Source organism: Calypte anna, chromosome 2 (assembly GCF_003957555.1).
Source record: "Calypte anna isolate BGI_N300 chromosome 2, bCalAnn1_v1.p, whole genome shotgun sequence".
Classification (NCBI taxonomy): domain Eukaryota; kingdom Metazoa; phylum Chordata; class Aves; order Apodiformes; family Trochilidae; genus Calypte; species Calypte anna.
Genome location: NC_044245.1, coordinates 104,418,153 through 104,433,593, shown reverse-complemented (window position 1 = coordinate 104,433,593; position 15,441 = coordinate 104,418,153). Strand labels below are relative to the sequence as shown.

General features: G+C 39.2%; 1 protein-coding gene across 1 annotated transcript in view; it reads right to left on the bottom strand.

Annotated features, from left to right (window-relative positions):
• LAMA3 (laminin subunit alpha 3) overlaps window positions 1-15,441 on the bottom strand; it is a 120,356-nt gene that overhangs the window by 85,907 nt on the left and 19,008 nt on the right. The window contains exons 6-11 of the mRNA XM_030444678.1: window positions 12,450-12,544; window positions 11,104-11,219; window positions 7,156-7,274; window positions 3,792-3,882; window positions 2,969-3,100; window positions 892-954 (exon numbers count right to left, since the gene is read on the bottom strand). Of these exons, the coding sequence (XP_030300538.1) occupies window positions 892-954; window positions 2,969-3,100; window positions 3,792-3,882; window positions 7,156-7,274; window positions 11,104-11,219; window positions 12,450-12,544 (616 nt within the window). The remainder of the gene's footprint in view (window positions 1-891; window positions 955-2,968; window positions 3,101-3,791; window positions 3,883-7,155; window positions 7,275-11,103; window positions 11,220-12,449; window positions 12,545-15,441) is intronic.

Here is a 15,441-nt window from a genome sequence, read left to right as displayed (position 1 = left end):
TTATTTTGGATGCTGTAAAAAGGAGATAAGTGGTACGGGACACTGAGGCTTTGTGGGGTGGGCTGGCAACTGCAGACACTTTGAAAACAACAGAGACTTGTAAATGCATACGTGGAAATATACACTGTCTGCTTTTGTCTAAGTGTCTGCTACGTTCACAGAAGAAAACATGTTTTCATTGCCAACATAAACTGCTGATCTATTAAAGCTAACAGAAATGAAAGGGAAGACTGTTGATGAAAAAGTTTTTGAGCTTTTCTTAAAGTTATTAATCCTGAATTTTATTACAAGCATGTATGCGATTAAGTGCTAGCTGTGATGATGCCTCCCTACTGCAGTATAATAATATACACCAAAAAAATATAAATCCACTGAGGAAACCATTGTATGGATTGCAGGCAGCTCTGCAGTGAGCTAAAAAAGAAGTATGTAGTTCTCAGAAAACAGTGTTTTTCACTGCCAAGGGCGATGTACAATTTGCCAGGTGCAAGAGGACACTCCAGAAGCAGAGGCCAGTGAGCCTGAAGAAAGATTTACACGGCAAAGCAGCTGACAAGTTGTATGTGTCAGAAAGTCTTGATGGATCTGTTTGTAAGAACACCAAAGAAGATGGTCAGCCCTCTCTGCAGATGTTTGCCGGAGGCTGGTCAAATTTATTCTGATCCATAACTCTTTCCAAAACTAGCCTACTAAACTGTTCAATACAAACATGACAGCTTGATGAACTTCTAGGAAGAATAAAGGGTGTCTGAAACATAAATACCAACAGTAGCAAAATTACTACATAAATTTTCACAAAAGAGTAGGCCCCACTGAAATGGTGAAAAGCTGTAACATGGGGAAGAAACAGCAAAATGGAGGGTGGGAGGTGCGGAAACACCGAGAACTTGCCGATTATGACACCAGCCATATCATCTCTTGGATTTGGAGAAGTAAATGGATACACAGGAAGACCTTTAAGAGAAAAGAAATAATTAAATGTATTTGAAAGAGACACAGTTATTTCACTGATATAATGACAAATTATTAAGTCACCTGCTGTCAATACAGAGAGCATGATATTCACATGACTGGTAACCACCTTCAGTTATTTTCTGTTCAATTAGGAACTGGGTAAGAAACATTTTCCTTTTGTTCTCCAATTCAGGTACAAACATCTCTTCTTGAAAGAACATTAAGAAAGGCCAAACACCATCTGGTGGTACCAGGTTGCTTCCTTGCTCCTTACCCTTTTGTACAGAAAGCTTTCTCATGCTAGATGGTGTTATGAGAGCTATCCAGGGAACTCCATATTCATTTCCCTGCTTCCAGCTGAAGGTCTCTCTCTTGCTATGTGCCTCTACCATTTATTGCCTGAAGTGACAGAATTCATGACACATACATGACATCTTGGGAACCTTTTATTAGAGGATCCTTCAGGTGACAGAGCCCTGGAACAGGCTGCCCAGGGAGGTTGTGGAGTCTCCTTCACTGGAGACATTCAAAACCCATCTGGACACGTTCCTATGTGATGTACTCTAGGTGGCCCTGCTCTGGCAGGGGGGGTTGGACTAGATGATCTTTCGAGGTCCCTTCCAACCCCTAGGATTCTGTGATTCTGTGATTCTGTGATCAGGAATGGGAAAAACATCCCAACAAACCTTCATCTATTAAGATGGGATGCAAAGTTGATGTGCTACAAAGACCGGTGGGATTTGTATCAAGGTCTTCCTAATCTGAACTGACTTTAAAATGCTGGGTTACAAACAAGAAGATAAATGACATAGGATAATCTGAAGCGCTGAGTGCACTGTACAGAGAAGATTTATTCTATCACAGTCATTGAATTCAAACAACACTGCATTTTCCACAGGTTTTTTTCCTTTATTTTGTATCGATTTCTCTCTTCTTCCAATTTTATCAGGGTACCTCTGTTTTAGGCGAAAAATCTTGCCCCAGAACAGCACCTGTTTTACTGGCTGCCAGAAACACACTCTTGGGGGGCACAAAACATCCCACATGTGGAATTTTTACAACCTAATTGTAGAGACACAAGCTTTTATGCAGCAAACACAATTCAGATGTCACTTTTTTCCTCAGCTATTTTATGTATAAATTGTTTATGGGGAACACATTTAATTTTCTGAATTCCCAACATTTCATTTTAATCTCTTTAAAATAAAGTAAGAATCTAATTTGCAATTAATCAATAGCACCAGATAGCATTCTATTAATATTTTCAATAAACAAAAGCACTAAGCATGTGTGCCACATAATTTTTTTTCTAGTGTGTTTGTTTTCTCTGGATTTACAAATACTTTTAATTCAACCACTTCCTGAAAAATCTGAAACAAACTGGAACCCTTTCTTCAACCACTTGTCTGTAGCCACCTTCAGCCCAGCACAAATAAGACAGTGTGGCTAAGAGCCTTATGCTCTGCCAGGGGGACTTTACCAACATTATGGTGTTATTTTAGATATTTTAAATAGACATTTTAAAATAGACATTTTAATTTATTTTAGAATGCACTGACAGCTTTTTTTATCAGGAGCAAAACAAGTTCTAAATCCTAGGAGGTGTCAAAGAGAACATGTATCCATTTTATCCCATCTCTTTCACAACAGTTATGTTCCATTTCCCAGTCTAAATAGGTTTTATACCTAAAGCTCCTGAGACATGTTTAAGTACAGTTTGTCCAGGACTTTAGGACTGCAGTTCATGACTTACTAAGAGATAGAATGCATCCTTAATGAAGGTGTCTTAAAAGAGCAGTGGTATCCTTTTGATTTTTCAACTGATCATCATTTTGTAAACCAAACCAGACTCTCTTCACTATTATGACAATTGATTATGCCAGAATGTGTAAACATGTGAAGCTGAAATGCCAGATGTTGTAACCACATCAAGTGCTATGGAAAAGCTTAGTAGCTAGTACTTTAATAAACAAATAAAATACTAGAAAAGAGGCATTTTTATTTGTATACTTACGGACACAAAAGGGATAATCATAGAATCCTTCAGCACAGTGTTCACAGTTTTCTCCCTGGAAATTCTGCTTACAGAGGCAGCGGCCAGATCCTTCCTCACAGCCCTCTGCATACTCTGAGTTACAACTGCAGGCTAAGTAAGTATCAGCAATTAGGAACTTTTTGTAAAGCAATGAATTTGTCTTTTACAGCAGTGCACAATGGCATTATAATAGTGCTTCATGTGCTGTTCCAAAGGTCTCATTATACCAAGAACTGACATTTGCATACTGTTACATATTTTCCAAGCACTCCATATCACCAGTCAATATTTGTGATATCCCTTAGAAGTAAGGCCATTATTATCTCCTAAGAGCATTTAATTGTTTGGGTTTTTTTAATTTGGAAAGCTATTACTCCACAGCACTGCAGCAACACTCTTTTCCGTGGCTTCTGCTCATCTCTCTCCACGGTCTAGGTTCTTCTTCTTAAAATGTTATATTAGTAATTATCCATTTGCACTATTTATTAGTTGTTAAGCTCAGCACCACATAACACAGGAGTAGTGATCCTGGTGACCTTTTAAGCCACAGAATAAAATTTTCAGGCTACCAAGAGCCAAAGGATGCTTCACATGCACATCAGAGAGCTAAAAGAACTGAGGTCATGAGCAACAAAGAAAGTCATTTTCAGTTGTTCTCCAACATCTTTTGGCCACTCTTTCATTTTTCCACCCCAAAAGATGCATTGCATGCTCTCAGCATAGAAAAAAACAAAAAGAATCAAAACAAAAAAACATGCTACCACCATAAGAATATGAATATGCTTAATAGAAAAAAACTCACGAATACAGCCATCAGGAGCTCTCACTGGAACACCATAAGGACGATAATAACCTTTTGCACACTGCTCACAGTTAATACCAGCTGTGTTATGCTGTGCAAAATAAACCACAAGGAGAATATGAGACAAAAAGGGGGACTTGGAAGAATTAATAAACAATAACATCCTTTACACTGTTTCTACATACAAGTAAAAAAAAGGACATGACTGCAAGAAGACAGCATTCATAATTTGCTGTTCTTTTACCACCTGTTCTCTATAGATTTCTGAATCATTGCATTCCCATATAGTGAAGTTGAATTTTATCTCTAAATCATGATATAAACCAGCTCTTTCAACCAAAAAAGTAAACTTTAGGAAAATAATTTCTGTTTTCACTATCATATCATATTTATCAGTGATCATCCCCCTGTACTTGGCACTGTTGAGGCCATGCTAAGACTGTGTTGTTTTGGGCCCCTTACTAGAAGAAGGACATTGAGGTGATGGAGTACATCCAAAGAAGAACAATGAAGCTGGTGAGGGATTTGGAGAACAAGTCTTTTGAGGTGTATCTGCGGGGACTGGGATTGCTGAGTTTGGAGAAGAGGAGGCTAAGGGGAAGCCTTATTGCTCTCTACAGCTACCTGAAAGGAGGATTTAATGACATTGGGGTTGGTCTCTTCCACCAAGTAACAAGTGATAGGACAAGAGGAAATAAGACTCAAGTTGCTCTGGAGAGGCTTAGATTGGATATTAGGAAATATCTCTTCACTGAAAGGGTTGGCAAATGCTGGGACAGGCTGCCCAGGGAACTGGTCTATTTACCATCCCTGGAAGTCTTTAAAATATGTGTAAATGTGGTGCTCAGGGACATGGTTTCATGATGGACTTGCCAATGCTAGGTTAATGGTTGGAATCAATGATCTTGAAAGTCCTTTCCAGCCTAAATGTTTCTATGATTCTACATTGCAGGGCACATTCTTCAGAGGCTGCTGGCGCTAGCTCCCATGGCACATCAAAAGCCCCACTCAAGACAGAGTCCCAGGAGGCAGATATCACTGTCCAGGTCATAGCCAGGTCTATGATTGTAGTGAAATGAGGCAACCAGGTGCTCCTAATTGCCAGGGAGTGGGCATGAGCTTGTGTCAAGCCCACCTGTGCCTAATTAGGGCGGGCCCCCACTGCCCACGAGCAGGACCAGGGGGCCAATAAAAGGTAAGACCTAAGACACAAGCTCAGCTCAGTCCCAAGCTAGCCAGTAGAGAGGCCAGTTGCTCTTGGAGTAGCAGCACCGATCTGGGCTAGTCAACTCTGAGAGCCATAGGCTTGGAGCATTGCTCGTGAGTCTCTACTGGAATACCTGGTTGGACCTTGAAGTGCCATTCCCTTAAAGAGGTTTGTCTTGCTACATATGATTCTATGAATTTGCCTGCACAGGTCTCTCCAACACTGAGAAGGGACAACTGGCTGCTATCTATAACTAACTGAAGAGAGGATACAGAGGGTAGAGCACAGCATTAGGATAAGAAGTAATAGGAACAAATGAGAACATGGAAATTTCAGTGAGATATTAGGGGAAAAAAATTAACATTAAGGTGGTCAAACACCAAAAGAGGCCACCATGAGTGGTTTTGTCATCTCCTTTTTTGTAGGGGTTCAAGGCTTGACTGAACAACTCCCTGAGCAACCTGAACTAATTAGACCTCCTCTGAGTTGTACTATATGATTTCCAGAACTCCCTTGTTATCAGACTCTAAAGAAACTGGATCTCTTTATATGCCACATTTCAATTCTATCACTTCTTCATTCAAACAATCATTCTTAACACTTTTTTTCCTGAGACAAACGGAAAAAGTAAATTAAAATCCACATGTTTTCTCCACAAGGAAAAAACCCAGCAGGACTCATAGATTTAGATTAATTTTGCTCTTTTTTATCCTGAAAGCAATATAAGAGAAACATTCTCTCATGGACAAAGAACTGACAGAAAGGACCAACATGATAAATCTTACCAGACAACATGAACAAAGTTGTGCACAGAAATGTCAAGTGGAAGACAAAGAACGTTTCTTCTACTCATGCAAGCAAAATTACTCTCTTCTGACTGCCTTTTGGACAATATCTGATTATATTGTGGCAATAAGATGGAAAACATCCCTTATGAATGGATATTTCCTTTTTTTGTTGTTTAAATACAGCTAATTTTAAATGCACAGAATGCTAATACATAAATCATGATGCGCAGGTTTCATGGGAACACAGGCTTCATGTTAATTTTCCCTCTGAATTATATTGCAGTCAACTGTTCATCATCATACTTCAGATGACTTGACAGCAGATAAGCATAGCTATCTTTAACCCTTAGATCTCTGAAGCTCATTATTTATTAATGACAGATGCAGAGTGAAGTCTCTGACTCCAAGTTTGTATTTGTTGATTCAATCCAACCGATCCTCTAAGACAGATCAAGGGGTTGGAGCACGTGGGATGTAAGGAGAAACTCAGAAAGGAATAGTTTGGGTTGGTTTGCAGAAGAGATGTTCAAGGTGGGTAGGGGTGTCTAATGGCAGTTTTCTACTGCTAAGGAGAGGTTTTCTCAGAAGATAGAGCCAGCTCTTAACAGATGTGCATGGCAAAAGGGCAAAAGCCAGGTGTCACAAGTTGTACTTGGGGAAATTCCTACTGGATTGTAACAAAAATCTCTTTACTGTGAAAGTAATTAAATGGTGTAAAAGATTATCCAGAATCTGTGGAATTTACATCCTCAGAAATGTTCAGAACTCAACTGGACATTTCTTGCTGCAACCTGATATAACTTCCCATCTAGTCTTGAGCACTAGTCCAGATGACTTTCAGAGGTCCCGTCCCTTCTACGATTCTGTTCCCTTTCAATATCTAAAAGCAGCCTTCTTGGTATAGCCTATGCCTTCCTTTATTCCTGGTGATGAGGTAGAGCCGTCTGTGTTTTGCTGCAGTAAGAAACCAACAGGACTGAGCTGGAATTTTATTTGGTTAGTTTTACTTCCTTCTTTTAGGCAGCAAACCAGCAGAGTTTATAATAACAGGGAAGGGATTTTTTTATTCTTTTTTCTTTTTTTTTTTTTTTTTTTTTTTTTAGAGATTTAATTGTCACATTTTGTCGCTTTATTTGAATCACACAGGACTGAGCAGATGTACAATTTCTGTCTTTTATACACTAACAAGCAATGTCACACAACGTAAATTACTTTCAGATACCTTTTGCTTTGAGTGCAAGTAACAACACCAGAGAAATGGAGATACCTGGACTGGTCAGCCTCCAAACTATTGGTGTGGACACAGTTCCATTTCAGTAGCCATTCTTCAAGCACCATCTATTTAAACTGACTTAAATGACCTTTTTACCTGGCAGTTAATGCAGACTCCTCCACCTTCATAATGCCCATGGATGTTTAAGCTTTCTTGACGCTGATCAACATCAGCATCGTAGTAGCAATCAGTGGCATGGCCATGGCAATTGCAAGCTGAAAAAGGAATACTCCAAGTCAGTTTTCACTATAATGGTGGAATTACATAATATAGCAGAGGTAAAGAAGCAGCTTAGATTTTTTTATGTATGCAGACACTCAGGTATATTGAAGTTTGCTCAAATACACGTGTTTACCTATAAACAACTGAATTTTCACACCAGAAACATAGTTATGTCACCTAGATTTGAGGAGAATGGTCTGCTAGGCTTATCAGGTGAGGCAATACTTGCACCATCTCAAAACAATAAATTTATGCATAAGTGGAGAACTAGGAAGCTCCAGAAGAATGGTCTCAGCATCTCTGTTTTTTTAAGATTATCAGAAATATGTTCAAATGTTTATTCTATTTTTCCATTTCTGAAAATACATTTAGGCTGAAGCTGTGTACAATAAATCTCAATTTAAAATAAACAATTACAGATAAGATATACACATTTAAATAAAAGGACCCGCTCTTAGGAACTCCCATACTCAGCTGCAGGTAAATATATACTAACAAACTTAGCTATATATTTTCCCAGCTGTTGTCTTCTGAATGGATACTTTTTTAGTTCATTATACTTCCCAATAATTGTGGATTTAAAAAGAAGTATGGTTTTAATGGAGTATGGTATGAAGAACAATACTATTGCTACTACCATTACTAATAATAACATATTGTTATTATCTGGAACAGGACAGAATCAGGTGACTGAGATAAGTCATTTCCCTGGGTCTCAGCTGTGATAAATTTTACTTTGGGTGGCTTGTGGTTGGCCCCTTTCCTTTATTTTTCCCTTACAATAAAGGTAACAGCTGAACTCACAGTGGCTCTGAATCCATCTCTAAATACTTATTCTGCTATACTTGTAACTCCTTCTAAAAGGTGCTAATATTGCAGTGCTCAAAAGAGACTGAGAGATACCTGTGAGGCTTTGCTGGGAAGCACATCAACCTCACATATGTCTCAGTCTAGGAAGTTCAGCTATTGAAAACATCTGACCTACATCCACTGATATATATATATGGCCTTGTACACACATCAGCTGGCTTCACCCATCTCCTTCCAGCAAGTCCTGAAAAGCCTTTGCTGTTTTACCTTTGGCAAAAAGGCCTAGCAAGAGAAATCCCAGAGCCAGCCCAATGTTCATGCCTTGCTTGCAGAAGAGAATTAACCTGAAAAATAGCTTCACACTTTGTCTACTTCCTGCAAATGAAGTTCGAGTAAAGGGTGACGGATTTACCCAGAAAATAATTTATCTCTTTTAACAGAGGTCAGTTATATGTATCTCATAATCTTCCCATCTTAATTAAGGTGACTCTCTTCCCATTGGTCATGTAAAGCCCTGCCTGTCTTCACTGAAATTTTGCAGAACTATAATATAAATTAGATAGGAACCAACCAGAGTAACAAGCAAACAGAATAAATCAAAGGGCAGAACCATGGTTTTGCCATAAACTCACCCTATGCCTTTTTTTTTCCTGCTCTGATCTTCTTTTCTCACAGGAGAGAAACAACAGAAACTTTTCTGAAAGAATGTAGTAAGCAAAAAAGGTTTCCCCAAACATCTGAGTGCTAGATGAGCTTATAATTACAGATGTTCCAGCACTCCAAGGAAACCTTCCCAGGAGATCCCTGAAGTTTTGACTTTATAAAGGTATGAGTTCATGTTTAGGGAAATCCTCCCTTCATCTTGATCAGGGGATAAGTTACTCTGGCAGGCAAAAGCCTGGGTTCCTGAAAGTACCTCTGGGCACTTGAAACACAAGTTAAGGGCTCTGGCCCTACCTGCTTCCCAATGAGGGAAACGTATGGGAAATAATCCTTCCAAACTCTATCCCAAGTACCTGACACAATTGTGAGCACAACTCAGGGACAACTGATTCTTCATGCCTTGCTACACGATCATCCAGAAAAGAGAAGGATCATTACCTACATTACCTAAATTTCCTCTACATCTTTAAATCTGAGTAGTTTTGGATAAGGAAGACCCTTCCTAAAGACTACCAACAACACAGCTGAGGTGGTAGCCTACCATCAGGTTTCCTTACAGTCTGCTGATAGGAACCACCAGGTCACAACTGGATTCCCTGCCCAGGCTGTGATAGGTTGTGAAGAACTTTGTTGGGTTTTTTTAATTACTACAATTCTTCAAGAAAATAAAACATCACACAAATGAGATGCTGGTTCAAGATACCAAGTCAGAAAAGGGAAGAAGGGAATATTTAAAAAAAAAAAGTTACAACACAAATAAATCTCCTTGCCCCGAGGGCCAAACTGGCTGAGCTACAGCTCACAAGTATGTCTCCTAAAACAACAGGAAATTATTTGCTCAGACTACAGCAACATTATTTTCTCTCACAGAAGAGCAGAAAGTCATTCTACCTCTCCAAGTGTTTTCTTACCACTTTGGGCCATTTGTTGACCCATACAGTACTGGGAAACTCATAGGAAGGGTTGGGCTTATCCCTACAAGCTCCCACCAACCTCTTTCAGTTTCTCTCAGTAAATCCCAGGCTTCTGGGAAGCTTAAGGAAGTTGCTTGAATTCATTCACTACTGACTGCCAGCAAAAGAGGTCTGCACCTGGCAAAGACACTCAACAAATCACTTCAAACTGCTAGGAGCGATCCATACTAAAAAGGGTATTTTTTTTCAGAGGTAGTCAGAAGCAAAGTTGTTTTGGCTCTGAATCTTTTAGATGATCTTCTGTAAACTCATCCTTTAGAAAACATGACATTATTTATGCTCTTTGTCTATCTCCTTCCTGGCAGAAAACATTTTCCTTTCAAACAGTGGAATTTAAATGAGGTTTCAAATATTGTCCAAAAAGTTGTGTCCCAACATGCCCATCTCCTATCGAACACTTTAATCATCTTCCCCCACACTCAACACTCAATCTTCCTGCTGCAGTTTTGATTTAATGAGCCACCTCTTTATTCCTCAGACTAATTATACAGATACATCTCTCTGGCTTTCAAGTAAGGTTCTCCTGTTAACGGTTTGTACCCACTGGCTACGCTGCTCTCAGGAATGGCAGGCAAGGAAAAGAATTTAGTCCAGCCACAAAGAAAACTGCAGCTGCCAGCACATTTACTCAGAATATGATGTTCACAGAGACTGGAACATAGACTGTACAACAGTCTATGCACATAGACAGTACAACCGGCCAGAAGGATGCAAAAAACCCCAACAAGTGGGGTCTGTATGGACAGTTAACAAAAGATGAAAACATGTGGGAGGTAGAAGACAGGTCAAGAGGATTCTCTAGTTTAACTACTCAGTCTGTGGAGCTAAAGTACCCCCAACTACGAGCACAGGAAGGGGCTGAAGTGTGGAACTGCCAGGACTACCCAGCAAGAATGTCTTATGTAGGGTCAGCAAAGGGCAGCTGTCAGTATGAGAAGAGAGGGCAGCTGAGGGTCTGCAGGCAGTGGCAGCCTTGAGTCATCAATCTCTCTGCAATCTCGACACCAGAAGGCTGGCTGAGGGGCAGGCAAGTTTTGAAAATGCCCATGGTATCTGCTGTGCTAGTGGGGATCCACAATCTGTCAGCAGACAGCTATAGAGGAGGAGGAATGTTGACCCAATGTCCTACAAACAGGCTTCCACTTTTCTCTGTAATATTCCCACACAAATTACTATATTCATTGTTTAATAAGAGAGAAGTATGTAAATAATATTCGCTGCATCATCTGTTCCTTGTTGCTGTATGGAAAGAATTTTCTCAATAATGAAAAAAGGATGCAGTGTCTTAGTTAGGCTCCATGAACATATGTGCTAAGGATAATTCCCACCTGCTTGTCAATGTCCCTTTTAATGTAGAATCTTTCAGGATACTCACGTTCACACAGATTTGTGCTTCCAGCTGTTGCAGGTTGCCACGGTTTCTGATTATATCCTGGGCAGCAGTGATCACAGGTTTCCCCACAAGTGTTATGCTGACATTCACACTGAAACCTACAGAAAGGAAAGCCTCTTATTCTACTGAAGCTGGATTTTTTTTCTTGATTTTATTACAGTCCAGGATTTATACATAGTGTGAAATGAGCAGAACATAAGCTAACACATGAAGAGGTCAAGAAGTAATACTACAACATTTTGGAGCTTTTCTAAAATTTTTCATGATTGATTGCTTTAATCATGTGATTATGAGCTTATTAGCATTAAAAATCTTATAGATAAAGTTTATAACTCTATTCAATAGACAGGCTTATGAAACTTTATTCAAGAATAATAAATTAAGGAGCTATTTAACAGTTTAGTCTTCATTCTGAGGCTCAAAATTGTTGACATATATTAAATAAAAATATTTGTCACCTTTATATGCATGCCTTTGTAAGTTTTTTCATTATGCTTTGTTTACCATAATTTTATTTGTGTTTCAAACAAAGATCATAATTTCACCTTGTCATTTTTCAAATCATGCACACTATTCATCAAGAAAATGTAGTTCACATTTCTTTTGATTTAGCTAAATGCAGTCTAATAACCAAGAGACAATACATTTTATTGCTATAGATTTCACACCTTCTGTACTCACTTTTCTCTAGCATAAGCATCTGCAAATGAGGCACCTCTGCATCCACTTGTTCTTCATTAAAACACAAGTGAAAATACTGCACTGTCCTGATAAAAGTTTGTTTCAATACCACAATGGGTAGGAGCAACAGATGGTTTAAACCAGGCTTTTAAAATACATTTTTGACAGCCTGATTATTCACAGTCCCTTCCCTAAAGCAGATGAGCCAAGAAGCCTGATCTAACTCCTTGTGAAATCGATATGGAGAGCATAAACTTCACAGGGAAAGGGAATTTCTATTTCTTCTGGTTTTATTTTTCTTAGTACTGACTGAAAGCCATTGGATCTTGGCTGAGTTCAGGAAGTAGATCAACATTGTTCTTGAGTTGAATTTCTAATTCTTTCTGTTGGAAGGTGATACTAATCCATGTTTTCCAAAAAGAATGAAGGATTCCTAAAAATCTATGCAATCTGCCAAACTCTTATTTAAATTAAAAAGAAAAATCTAAATAAGACTTTGTATTATTATATTTCACATACATGAGATTTACATGTTTTCTTTTTAAAAACAGAATTAAAAATACCATTCTATAATAAAGAAGGCCATTTGGAAATATTCATATACTGTTTCCTCCATATTAAATTAATGTTATGCTCTATTTACTTACTGGTATTGGTTTTCAGCCTTTGAATTACATACTTCAGCATGGCCATGGCAAACACATCGACCACCAATACTGATGTCCTTTATACTGTAGTAATACTGTGGAACAAGCAAAGGAAGTACATATAGATCTTTTCTGGTGTTATGCCAGAAATACCAATATCAGATTGTTAAATCTTGCTGATCAGAACTTCAAAGGCCAAAGCCAGGCAGCCAATGGTCAAACCTCTGTTGAGGTCTATCACAATCACAAAATTGTCACAGTTCAAAAAGACCACTAGGATCCACCTGTCCTTTTGTCAACATCCTTCCCCCCCCTCCAATAAAATCTATACATCAATATCTGTAACACAGACTAGAGCATGTCCTGAAGTGCCTCATCTACATGGTTTTTAAACACTTCTAGGGATGGTGATTCCACCACCTCCCTGGGCAGTCCATTCCAAGTCTCGGTACAAGTACCAGCAAACCAAAGTCAATGCTCATGGGGTGCCCGGTACCAACAGGTCTGTGCAGCTCACACCAAATGCATAGTGCTGTAGCGCTCCATTCCCCAGCAGCTACACAGCCACCAGTACCCAAGCCCAAAGCTTGTTCAAAGACACCATGAGGATGGAGATGTAAAGTACTGTCAACATATCAGTTTGTGAGCCCTTTGTCTGGTAAAAAAAAACATATGTGCTGGTATGGGTACTGCAGTTTCCCCATTCTGACATGATTGCTAAGCACCAGAGTTACACCAAAATCACCAGCTCAGTGAAAATCACCCATAACTCAAGCTGGATTCAAAAACATAACCTGAAGTTGAAATGCTCTGTATCTCCTCCTCGTGCCTTGCAGGCATCCAGGCAATAGAAGATAAAAAATTAATTAGTTGAATTCAGCGCAAATATTATTACTGTATACATGTTGATATTAACCACTGCACACATTTTTGTAGAGCAGAAGTTGCTTCCTTGTCCCCTTAGAGCACCAGGCAGAACCAAGAGCTGGTTATAAATCTTGATCTCTGTGTATCCTCAGAAAAAGTAAAGGGGCAGATTCAATGCCACTGGAGGATAGGAGAGAAAAAGGGTCAGAATATTATGACATTATATCTTCTGTGCTCACTCTGTTCACAAGTATATAGAGGTATATAGAGGTACACAGAGCTTCTCTCAGTGGTGGCTGTTCCCCAGTGCTCAGCACTGGTGAAGCCCCACCTGGAGTGCTGTGTTCAGTTCCAGGGTCCCCAGTACAAAGGAGACACAGACATGTCTGCTGAAAGGAATCCAATAGAGGGCCATGAAGGTGATGGAAGGACTGGAGCATTCCTCTTATGAGAAAAGGCAGACAGAGCTGGGACTGCTCAGCCTGAAGAAGAGAAAGCTCAGGGTAAGCATCAATGCATACAAATACATGAAGGGTGGTTGTAAAGAGAAGAGAGCCAGGCTCTTGTCAGTGGTGCCCAGTGACAGGACCACAGGCAATAGGCACAAACTGAAATGCAGGGAAGTTCCCTCTGAATGTCAAGAAACACTTTCACTGTGAGGGTCACTGGCACAGGTTGCCCAGAGGCTTTGGAGATTCCTTCCTTGGAGGTACTCAGGAGCTGTCTGGACATGGTCCTGGCCAACTGGCTCCATATTACCCTGCTTGAGAAAGAAGGCTGAACCAGAGGAACTCCAGAAGTCCCTTCCAACCTCAACTGTTCTCTGATTTATTTCTGTCACATATACATTCTCTACTTTTATCTAGCTGGAGTTGGCTGGACAAAGATGAGATGCTTCCCCAAGGTAAGAGATTTCTCAACTAGATGTCTTTGCTTTAAGCAAGTGAAGAACAGTAGATGGGATATACATACTAGGAAATAATTTTTGCCTCCAAACTCTCCCTATTCAAATATACAAATTAATATCTCACTGCATACCATTTTGCTACTGTAAGGAAACCCTATGCTTTCAGTGTTTTCATCATGGCTGAAAACATACTTGAGCGGTTTTTTGTATAAGAGTTTTCAAAACCCAGTTTATAGTTTCATACAGCCTTGCAGAGTTACACTTTCCTACTAATAGTAATTGTATTGTCACAAGCCAAATTACCAACAGGCCAAAATGATTAATAGGCCAAATTGCATCAGTATAGACATAAAACCTACTCAATAAAACATACTCTGTAACTCGGTGTGTTTTGAACTCAAATCATTAACAGGGGAAGCTAGGCAAGTAGTTGGATAAGAGAAAAGAACTGGTCTGGTTTTCATCTGATTCTATAATAAGTTTAACACAAAGATTTTCCTTAAGAATATTAACTCTTTTCTAGACTTGGAAGGTCTCTACAGTGAAAGCTTGCACTCTCTTTTAACAAGTTATAAAACACTTGATATTTCATTCATCTATCCTACATCCCATGACTATGATAATATCTGAAGTTCCTTACACTAAGGCTGTGCTGCTTGCCAAGTAAACTAAACACTTCATTTATATCTGCCTGTAAGCAACATCTTAAAATTTACTTAAGACAATCAAGGAACTTCATGGAAGTGCTGTCAAGTAACTGGAATAGTTGTATGTTTTTTGATGCAGAAACTCTCACACACATTTGTGCAGTGCCTCACCCCAGGGTTTCCTTCAATTGTTACTGAATCTTCATTTTAAATGAAAAGGTTAAAAATAACAATACAATATGAAGCCTGAAATTTCTCCAAGTGTATGAACTTCCATGCCGTGTTCCCCTGAGAAAGATGATTTTCCTTATATTTCCCCACCAGAGTGGGACTTTGGCTTTCAAGATCTTATATAGCCCAAAATCCACCGAAAACACTTAGGCATCTCATAGGATTTGTGGAAAGACAGTGAATTTTGAGTATACCTTTGGCTATTGCTCCACCAGAAACTCAAGAAGTGTTCCCTGAAAATCTTTCTTTGAAGATAAAAGGGAAAGTAGCGTAAAATAAAGCTGAAGAGATTTAGTTCCTCAGCCCTGCGTAAGATAGTTTAGAAGATTTCCGCTTTGGC